General features: G+C 30.8%; 1 protein-coding gene across 1 annotated transcript; it reads left to right on the forward strand.

Annotated features, from left to right (window-relative positions):
* Positions 1-5,505: 5,505 nt before the first annotated feature.
* Positions 5,506-9,950, forward strand: LOC133782901 (two-component response regulator ARR12-like). Its single transcript, XM_062222347.1, has 6 exons — positions 5,506-6,192; positions 6,638-6,790; positions 7,102-7,506; positions 7,642-7,718; positions 8,018-9,241; positions 9,617-9,950. Exons 1-6 carry the CDS (start codon positions 6,054-6,056, stop codon positions 9,686-9,688), a joined length of 2,070 nt encoding a protein of 689 aa, XP_062078331.1. The 5' UTR covers positions 5,506-6,053; the 3' UTR covers positions 9,689-9,950.
* The last annotated feature ends 1,694 nt before the right edge of the window (positions 9,951-11,644 follow it).

Raw genomic sequence — 11,644 nt, forward strand, 5'->3', positions numbered from 1 at the left:
TTAGACAACTTATTAATTTCAACATTTTTTTAAATTATTTCTTTTTCAAAATTTTCATTTAAGTCAGTAAGTTGTTTAATTTCAAAGGATAATTCTTTATTTTTGCTTACCAATGACCGATTTTCAGAACACACTTTCACCCATGAACCATACATCTTTTTGTAAGATTCACTCAAAGACTCATCATTCAATTCAGATTCATCACTATCAGAATTTTCGTCATCTTTTGAAACATTATTCAAGCAAACAATTTTTTCATTTTCAGATTTAGAAACAGGTAAAATAGAAGTGAAAGCGACATTACCTTCCTCATCTTCACTACTTTCTGAGTCATTATCACTCCAAGTAGTAATCATACATTTTTTGTTCTTTTTCAAGGTGTTTGCACATTCAGACTGGATGTGGCCAAATCCCTCACATTCCCTGCACTGAATACCCTTTTTATTAGTTTGAAAATGATTAAGAGAAGAATGATTACCTTTTTACGGCTTGCCATTAAACTTATTATTTCCTATATTTTTCATATATTTTTGTAAATTCTTTGCAAGCATTGCCATTTCATTATCACCATCTTCATCTTTTTCAGTAGGAGGTGACCATCCAGACAAAATTGCTCACCATGCTTTCTCATCTTGAGCTTTTATGAAAGCTCTCATCCTAACTTTCCAATATGGATAGTTTGAGTCATTAAGCAATGGAGGTCGAGACACCAAACTACCTTCTACAAAGAAAGACATTTCACACAAAACAAATCAAATGGAAAATAACCACAAGATCTCACTAAGAGTTTAGTGAACCGCTCTGATACCAATTGAAATTCCGTTTTTTATGATTACCAACTTAATTATTCAATTTAAAAAATTAAATGCTGAACTGTTACAGAAATGTTTAAACAGACACAGAGACTGTTTGAACATAAACCAAATATGTTTAAACAGTTTATCACCAGAAGATAAAAACGAACATAAGGTAAAGAACACACGAAATTATAAGTGGTATCAACAATCTTTGCAGATTGCTACTAGTCCACGGGGTCATGCCCAGAGAATGAAATTTATTAGAAGAATATCTAAACGATTACAAAACCAAATTGACTTATACAAATAAAGACTCCCTCTTGAATTTTTCGCGACTGTTGTAATCTAAACTCCTAATCAAATTTCTGAAGTGCTAAGATCTTGAACTCCCTTCAAATCATAACACTTGCACTTTTCCTCCCGAAAAGTGACTCATGAACAAGACTTCTCCCGAAGCTTGATGAATGTCCAAGTGTGTTCTACCTGCACAATTAGCACAAAGAAAATAATACAGAAGTACACTGTAATAAACCACTAAGAACTTGCTGGACTCAAGTTCTTCACATAATACAAAGTCTCTCTAAAACTTGAAAAATATTTGGAAAATAATACACCAAGAGAGATGATAAAAAACCAACGACCTAAGGATGATTATATACTTTCTAGAATCCCTTTAGGTCGTGGAAAACAAATTAGAAACCAATCAGCCAATAAAAGGAAAATCTTCCCAAACAGGAAAGTCATAATCTGTTCAAACAGACTGGCAATCCGTTCAAACAGATTCATTGAACCTGAACAGTTTTTAAACCCAGTTTCCTTAAATAAATAAGGAAACAATATATACATTATCTCTACAAGCTGTGCACGGTTTCTAGACAACCAAATCAGATCAAGAATTAAATACCAATAATTTCCATATATACAAAAGTTAAGACAAGATAATCTCTTATAGGAAATTATATATTTATTTTGTTAACATATATAGACTAATCTGATTTTAGAAAATATTTCTCAACAAAACAGGAAACTACCCATTTCGAAAATACTTCTTTAACTAATTTTGTCAAATATGTCAATAAAGGATTTTACATAAATAATATTATATATAAAAGAATGACATATACATATTAAATTAAACCAAAACATTGTTTATGATTTTTAAAAATATATGTATAATATGTTAACCTTTCTATATATTAATGATAATTTTTTTAATAAAAATTAAGATTATGTTATATATTATTATAATGATAATTTATAATATTTAAATTTATATTAATATAAGTATTAAATATCTAGTCTTATATTAAATATAATGATAATAGTAATATTTTGTAATATTTGAACTCATATTAATATAATTAGTAAAAAATTAGGGTTATATATTATTTTCATAATAATATTTTATAACATTTGAATTTATATTAATATAATTATTAAATATCTAGTATTATATATTATTATAATAATGATATCTTATAACATTTGAATTTGAGTTTGAATTTAAATTTATATTAATATAATTATTAAATATGTAGTCTTATATTAAATATTATTATAATAATGATATTTTATAATATTTAAATTTATATTAATATAATTAATCAATATCTATTTTAATTAGTTCTAATCGTATATTCTGTTAAATATTTATAATATTTCGTTAAAGTTAACAAAAAAACCATTAAAATTAAGAATTTATGTTATCTATAAGTTTATCTAACATGACAATCCCAACACTTTAGACTTGCTCCATGCATGTTGACACCTGCATAAAACAAATGCTATAATATATTTACTATTACTTTGATTTGTCAACAAAACTTACTCACTACACAAAATATATATTAAAAAATTAAAGCATTAACTTTGTAAAAAGAAAAACGAAGAGAGTGCTAGCTTCAAATATTATCTTCTGCATCAACGAAGTCAAACTCATACAACATACTGACTTTGGATGGCAGCCACCTCGGAGCTCCATGGAAGAAATCATATCAAGATCCTTCTCAAAGTTTATTAAGCTCTTAGACCACCATGACAACCACTATCGAGCGGTGGGGGAAGAAATGTTTCGAATAAGGGGTTTCGGATTTGGATTCGGAGTCTTATCGTCTAGAAGGTTTTTCAGCTCTGCTCTAGAGAGGATGCCATCCTTTGTTGAAGTCCAGTACAATGACGCTCTAAAAAAATGACAGAAACCCGTTTTGAAATCTATAGGTGTTGCCATAAGCATGTACACCATAAAAATGAAAAGAAAACATTTCGGTCGTAAATATTTTGAAATATCTGCCTCCACCTGTTACAATAGATGCCATGAGCTTGAAGTGGACGGTCGACGACAAGGGGAAAAGCGACCTATTGTGTACATCGTAAAAATGTAAAAAAATAAAAATAAAAAGAAAAAAGAAGCTTCGACCGTACAAATGAAAGAATATCGCCTCACTATAATATTGTTATTTCTTTGCTTAATATAATGCTTTGTGTAAATATCCCAAAAATTAATCCCCGATAGAAAAGATAAAAATTCATAATGAACCAACGTCATATATAAATATTATCATATAGAATAATGATATATGCACCAAAATTATGTACCAAAACATTACATTAACTAATGTGACATTGTTTTTTAAAATAGTAGGTCCCGCTTGAAATAAAATTGATTGGTTAAATAAAACTATCACGTTAATTGGTATAATATTTTGGTACATACGAAGCAAAAAAATATTAGATTGTTTATTATAAAAAATATTATTCTAAACTCTTCCTTCAAAGATTTCTATAGAGATAGTATACATTATAGATCGTATCTTAAAGCAACTACTGTTATAAGTTACTAGATTAACCTTGGAGTTAATTGATATGATAATCTATCATTTATGATTATAAATCACGCAGTGTGGATTATAAGTCATTCAGATCCATGTGAGAAATTATTATGTTTATTAATTCGATAGTTTGTCTAACTAATTTATAGCATCAACCCCTAATAATACCATTGCTTTATTATATATATATGTTAGCACTTAATCTTGTAAGTTATAAGTAGAGAAGTAATTTGTATGGCTTTTTCTGTGAAAAAGAAGAAGTAATTTGCTATAATATTTATGTCTTTGACTTTCAACAATTAGACAAGTTCTCAAATTATTATTAATGAAAATTGTACATGCAACTGTTTTCGTACAAATGTTGTCCAATAACAAAAAACAAACAAAAATAAATTAATTTAGAAACTGAATAAATTTCTTACAAATTTATATGTGCCAAATATATATTATAAAATTTGGAAAGTTCTTTCGTTTTATTCCTATAAATATCTACAAAAGGTTGAATGAAAAATGAAGTATAATAGGTACCATTTCTAATTTAGATAAAGCTAAAAAATTTGAATTTTGAAAACTTCCCCAAAATATGCACTTAATAATATTCTTATTATGATAAATTAAAAAAAATACATTAAATGAGTGCATTTAAACTAATAATTAAAGAGAAATTTAGAAAAGGAATGTTCTCATATCATTCATAGCATTTAATAATAACATCCTATCACTCACAATATCATAGCTTACAAAATTTAAATCATTTACATTAGGGTTTCCTTATCAAAGAATAAATTTTACAAAATAGAAAGATGATTAAATTCTAAAAAAGCTACATCTTTTATGACTTATCGTTTGTAGTACTTTAATATTAGAAATTTAAAGTGTCAAAAAATAATTTTTAAAATGATGCTAAAACACTCAAAATCATACTTAAAAATTAGACAAAATAATATGACATTTCTTAACCTTTCATAACTATAGTATGTTCTTCTTTTGAAATAACATAAGTACTTACAAAATATGTGCCACTATTATGTCTAAATTTTAAGTTAAATTTTGTTTCTCAATTATTATTCTTTTATTTTTTTCTTCAATTTTGTGAAATTGTTATTATTTTTGGATGAATAAAAATAACTCTAAATTATATTAAAAAAATGTGAAACTAAAACTATATAACAAAAAGACATAGCCTAAAACTATGCTGAAATAGAGAGTGCAATAACTCTCATCCTATCTTTACAAATTTAATATAGTAATAAATACTTAACATGCCCAAAGTTGCATAGGAAAAATAACTGTCAATATAAAGAAGGTTTAATCCCATTAGTCATAAAGTTTTAGATAATCAATCTCGTACCTTACCACAAAAAGACGAAAATACCCCCACAATCTATTAAATACCAAAAGGACATTTTTTTCCTTCCAAATACGCCCTTGTGGGATTATTATTGTAGCCAAAAATCACGTACGTTCCAAAAATAAAGAATTGAATTTTAGACAGAAAGAAAGAAAAATTGTAATTTTATGCCTTAAAACCAAAATTTGAATATGATTAGCATTTAAAGCCTTAAAATAATTAGTGGATCTTGTATAGATTTGACAAAAGGATAATTTAACAGAATGTTCCCTGAATTACCGCAATACCCCAAATGGTAAAAATATGGTTATATCAATATTACCGTTGATTTCAATCTCAAGCGTTGACTTTGACCAAGTGCTGGTAAAGGTTGCCTCTGGCCAATAGAATATCAGTTCCACTGAAAAACTGTGGACTTGACCGTAGAGTGGTACCTCTAAATAAAGGTCTTCATATGGAAACTAGAGATGGGAGGGAGAATGAGTTCACTTTTTGAGAAAAAAAAAATTGGATAAAAACTCGAGGAGTACATAAACAAATGGATTAAAGACAAAGGCATTTTGTATTCTGTTAGGAAGAAAAAGCTAAAGACAAAAAATACAGTAGAGAGAGAAAACATCATAGTTTACTGATTTTGTAGAGGGAGAGAGAGGTGAAGAGTTTTTCACTAAAATACTCAAAAGGATTTCTGTTTTATTGGGTTGAAAACCTTCAGGCTCTTCTGGCCATCGCCATCATTGTCCATTTGTTCAGCTTTTACTTACTACCACTTTCTCGGTTCCTTTTCTCCTTTTCATGCTTTTGGGTTCTTTTTGAATGTTTATCTGGCTTCTGGGTTTTTGACAAAAGACTCAGACAACCAAGTTTCAGTCTTCAAAATTGAAACTTTTTTTATTTTTTGGGTTCTCTTTGTAATGGTTATTTGGCGTCTGGGTTTTTGAGAAAAGGCTCGGACAACCAAGTTTATTGATAAAAATTGAAACTTTCTTCTTTGGTTTTGGAATTTTGGGTTTTGTGATCTCTGCTGTTTTTCTAATCTTGGTCTCTGAACTTAGTCGTTTACAACAAAACAAAAAAATGACCGTGGAGGACCAAAGGGGTGAAGATGGTGGTGCCTTTGACCGGTTTCCGGTGGGTATGCGAGTTCTTGCCGTTGACGACAACCCAACTTGCCTCAGAGTATTGGAGTCTCTGCTTCGTAAATGCCAGTATCAGGGTCCGTCGATGTTATTGTTAATTCTTTTTTAGTTCAAAACCAAAATTTGATTTTGAATCCTTTGATTACAAATGGCCTTTGGTTTTACTAAAATTTTGTTTTCATTGGTTAGTCTGGTTAAAGTGTAATTTTTTTTCACGGTAATTCTTTGTTCTTAGCCATGCATAGAGCTTTTCTCAATTTTCTATTTCTTTTGTGCAAGTCTTCACTATTTTTACTGTAATTTCTGGTAGAAACTGGTCATGCTCTTCTGTATATGGTTTTTGTGAATAAAAAATTCGTTCATGTTTTAGATTTTATTTTTTGGTTGGTTATGGATTATAGAATTCATGTTACCATTACAATTAAATATTTTCATATGTGATTCATCTATTTGGGCTTTATTTTCAATAACAGTTTTTCAAGTTTTGGTTTCATTGTTGTCTTTGGTATTTGGGTTTTGTAGTTACTACCACTAATCAGGCAATCAAGGCTCTAAAAATGTTGAGGGAAAACAGAAACAGGTTTGACCTTGTCATCAGTGATGTGAATATGCCGGACATGGATGGATTTAAGCTACTTGAGCTTGTGGGGCTAGAAATGGACCTACCTGTCATCAGTAAGCATAACCCTTTTCTTACCCCTGTCTTATTTTGCTTTTTCTTTTAATGAAAAATTCTTACACAAGTATATACTCACAATTCTGTTTAAGGGTTATTAAGAGTGGATTAACTTCTGGTATATTTTATTGGATCTTATTATGATAATCTTGCTGCCATTGTTACTTTGGTTACTGCCTAGATGAAATCAATGGCTTTTATGAACTCCCAGTCCCACTTATGTTGAGTTGATCATCAGAAATTGATTGTTTCAGAGTAAGGAGAGATGTATGACTTTTATCTGACCTTTTATTACTTTACGTTCTTCCAGTGTTATCAGCACTTAGTGATACCAAGCTTGTGATGAAGGGAATCACTCATGGTGCTGTTGACTATTTGTTGAAACCCGTTAGGATTGAAGAGCTTAAGAATATCTGGCAGCATGTTATCCGCCGAAAGAAGTTGGATCCCTGTGACCAAAATAAGCAATCCGATCAAGAAAAGAATTGCCATGAGTCTGGAGAAGGTGGGAACGGGGTGACATCAACAGGATTGGATCAAAATGCTAAAACCAATAGGAAGCGGAAGGATCAAGATGAAGACGAGGAAGAAGAGGGTGAATATGACGAGCAAGAGAGTGAAGATCCATCATCAACCCAGAAGAGGCCGCGTGTAGTTTGGTCTCCAGAGTTGCATAAAAAGTTTTGTGCTGCTGTACATAAATTAGGCCTCGAAAGTGAGTTTTTCTGTACAACAAACATAAATAGCAGTTCTTTTAGGGAGAGATCTCCTTACCTGAAGGTTTCCTGTTCTTTTGATTTTTTGACATTATTTATTTGTTTACTTATTCATGACTCTTATATCATTGCAGAGGCTGTTCCTAAGAAAATTCTTGACCTGATGAATGATGAAGGACTTACAAGGGAAAATGTTGCAAGCCATCTACAGGTATATATTTACCTGTACTATCATCATACACGTGTGATTATCAGGCTCTTGTTACTGTCATTAATATAATGCATAATATAGTTGGAAACACTTTTCATGAAAGCAGTCTTTGATGTGATGTATATTAATTTTTTACCGGAAAATTTATCACTTTAACCTAAATATATCTTAATATCTTGAAAAGGTAGCTGTTATCTGACTGGCTTAGACGTATAAGCCAAGTAGTATATCATTATCATCAATTAGCTGGTTATTTTGAATGGAATCTCTCAATCTAACCATCCCTGGTCATGTTGCAGAAATATAGGCTTTACCTGAAAAGAATCAACACTGAGGCAATCCAGCAAGCTAGTGTGCTTGCTTCTCTAAGAGTTAAAGATTCCTCTTATGTCCACATAGACGCACTAGACGGATTTGGAGATATGCACACCATGAATGGTTCTGTAAGGCTGGCAAACTCAGCTTTATCATCATCTTACACACATGGTGGGATGCTTGGTAGATTGAACTCTCCATCGGGTTTGACTATACGAGGAATTTCTTCAAATGGACTCATTCAACCTGGTAATTCGCAAAGCTTGAGCAATTCCTTCAGTACTCTTGGAAAGTTCCACTCTATGTCTGTAAACCAAAGTCCAAGTTTATTTCAAGGAATACCCACTTTGGAGCTCAACAAGTTGCAGAAGCAGCACACAAAGTCCACCACTCATATTGGAGAGTTTAACCCCTTGAATAACTCAACTGGTTTTGCAGTTCCGGCTAGCTTTCCAGACTTAAGAGTGACTCCTGGTAGCTCAGGAATTGTGTGTAATTCTTCAAGCAACCCTCTGATTTTACAACCAAGACATAGTAGGGGTGTACTAGGAGACCAATCTTCAGTCAGAGTGACTCAATTGCTTCCTGAATCTTTTGACAGTGAAAGCAGAGGTTCCTCTAATTTTTTAGATCATAATCGTTGTAGTGAAAGCTGGCAAGTTGCTGTTCAGTCATCAAAATTTCCACCAACTGCTTTACCTATGAGTGAGCCTTCAAATCATGGACATATACATACTAATAACTTGGGTATACCATCTACCTCTGCACAAATTGGTAACAACCCACGTGCCTTTTCTTCTACTAGTGCATTTCTGGCTCCTTTAGCAGGTACAAGAGATGGACAAGGTCATGGTGACTTCATTGGAAATGTTGTTCAGAGTACAAATTACACAGAAAAGCAGAGGTGGGGTAACCACAAGCTTAATCAGAATTTTGGTGCTCTAAATTCCATGGTTTCTGCTAACAACACAATGGGTTCCTTAAACCAGACTCTGGGCCAAAACAGTGCAATTTATAGTGAAAATTTTGGTAGATCCATAGTTGACCAATTAAATGGGTGTACTTCATCTGTCTTTGGGAATTCAGCTATGGTTGCCAAAACAGAAACCAATGAAGACTACCTCTTAGATCAATCAAAGGCACATGATGATTTTATTCAAAACAGTTACGAGTCATTGGACGATATAATGACTGCCATGATGAAACGGGTATGATTATCCTGCTTACTCTTGCAATTCCTTTTTTTTTAAAAATTAATCAGATAACGATTGCGAAATTAGAATATGTTAGTTAATATATGTACCCATATCTTGAGGAAATAGGGATGTGGTCCAAACTTAATACATCTTCCTGGTTAGTCTAATATGACCAATAGTCATTTGTTAGGCTCGTGTTCCTTCCTATCAATGCAAGTATCGAGTATTTGTCAGCAATAGTCATCGGTCTTTGGCATACAATGACAATTCATTTCTTTAATTTTGATTCTACTAATAGATTGTACTTTTGTTTTTCGATTGTTATCCTTTACCCTTAATGCAGCTATGTTATGTGCAGTCTATAACCGGTTTATGTTTATCGTCCAGGGGCAAAGTGAGACTATCATAATGGATGGAGAATTTGGAGTTGATGCTTACCCTCTTGGATCATGTATATGAATCTTCTAGTCATCACTATGGATTCTCTGTGCGGGGAAGGGTATCAGCTTGTATCTTATGTAATTTCTTTGCCTCTCTCATGTAAAATTTTCTCCATTTTCGGTTAGCTATAATATATTTGCTAGTGATTTTGTTTTCCTTGTTCCAATTGTAAACAGCAAACATGCATCATCTCTCTTTAGTTTTCTCATGTTATCCTTTTCATTTTATGGTTGGAATGAAGAACTCAACTTTTAGATGTGTAATATATGTTTTTCCTTTTTGTTTGGTTTATTTTATCTTCTTTAACATGAATTAAAAACTTGTTTTCTAACATTTTTAAAGAAGATTCTCTCAAACGTATGTATCTTCTTTAATATGGTTATTGTGAAATAGAGTTTAAAGAAAATGCCCTAAGGAAGTAATCTATCAAATTTTGAATACTTCAAATTTTATACATTTTGTTATAGTATTGCCCCTCTAAATTTTCATAATAATATTTAATCTCTCTTCGTCCTCTCTTTCCCTCACACATTTGTGTTTGAAATGATTAAAAGAGAAAACAAAAAAAATCTCAATTGATATATGTAGATATTGTAATAGGATTTTGGTAATGCATTTTGTTATAGGAATGCATTGAGACTGTTGTAAGCTCTATATTTTACCAACATAGACATTTTTATTAAAAATGATGCTTAATGATGGTCTAGTTATGCTCTCATGAAAATTTGATTTTTTTAGACAAAAAAATGATGCTAAATTGACACTTAACGATGATCCTATAAAAATTTTATATAGGCAAAAAATGATGCTAAATTGATACTTAACATTAGTCTAGTGATGATCCAATTTTGACAGTATTAAGTTATTATTGAACTATTGTTAACCATCGTTTTTGTCTCAAAACTTGATGTAGGCAAAAAACAATATTAAATCGATGCTTAACATTAGTCTAAATTAAGTTTTTTATGGGATCATCGTGAAGCAAGATCATCACTAGACTATCATTAACCATAATTTTTAATCAAAAAATTGTAGATTTTCAAATTTGAAAAAAAAAAATGGGATCAAAATAGACAAATCATGAAAATATATTTTCGAAACTTTTAGGGTCTCATTGGTATCCTATTAGGATCTAATTTTATGTTTTCAAATACTTAAAATTAGTGTGACCAATTATAATTAGTAATTGGTAGTTTGTTTTTTAAAATCAAATTCAAATCTGTATTCAAAATTTGTTAAGGAAAATTGAAAACGAGAAAAACTCGTTTTCTCAGTTTTGTGAAATTATTTTCCAAAATCCTTCATATTCAGTTTCTGTTATATTTTCAAATTTAATGTATTTTAAAACTCAAAAACAGTTTACTGACATTGAACTAATCATATTTTCAGAAACATGTTTTTAGTCACTAAATTCAGATTTTTATTTCAGAATCTCACTTTTCAAAATTACAGTTTTCTAATCGCGAACCAATCATACCCTTAAATTAGTGGTTTAAGTGAATGTTTTGTATTGTCTTTTGAATCATTAAAAGCATACATTTTTCATGTTTTTGTTATTTTTTTGAATTTGTGGTTAACGTCATTAATGGCAGATGAATGAGGTTTCGTCGCCGGTGATGGACTGAGTTCGTGGAGGTGGTGTGCTCGAGTCGAGTGTGTGTGAGAGAGAGAACCATGAGGGCTTTTTGGTCTAAATTTCAGAAAAATCATAATTTTCCTTTTTTTTTTTATTAAAGTTGGCATATTTTATAATTATGGGGTAGGAGGAAGCATAAAATCTCAAATTTCTCCTTTTAAATAGCAGGGGCAATTTTGTCTAATTATTCAAAAAAATTATAATTTTGTGATAATCTTAAGATTGATATAGTGTAAAAATAGTATATATTATGATTCATAAAGCATCAAGTTTTCCCATGGTATAATCAACAACTGTCATGTCATATCTCATGTATTGGTCCATCCTACCAACCAAAA

Source organism: Humulus lupulus, chromosome 6 (assembly GCF_963169125.1).
Source record: "Humulus lupulus chromosome 6, drHumLupu1.1, whole genome shotgun sequence".
NCBI lineage: Eukaryota > Viridiplantae > Streptophyta > Magnoliopsida > Rosales > Cannabaceae > Humulus > Humulus lupulus.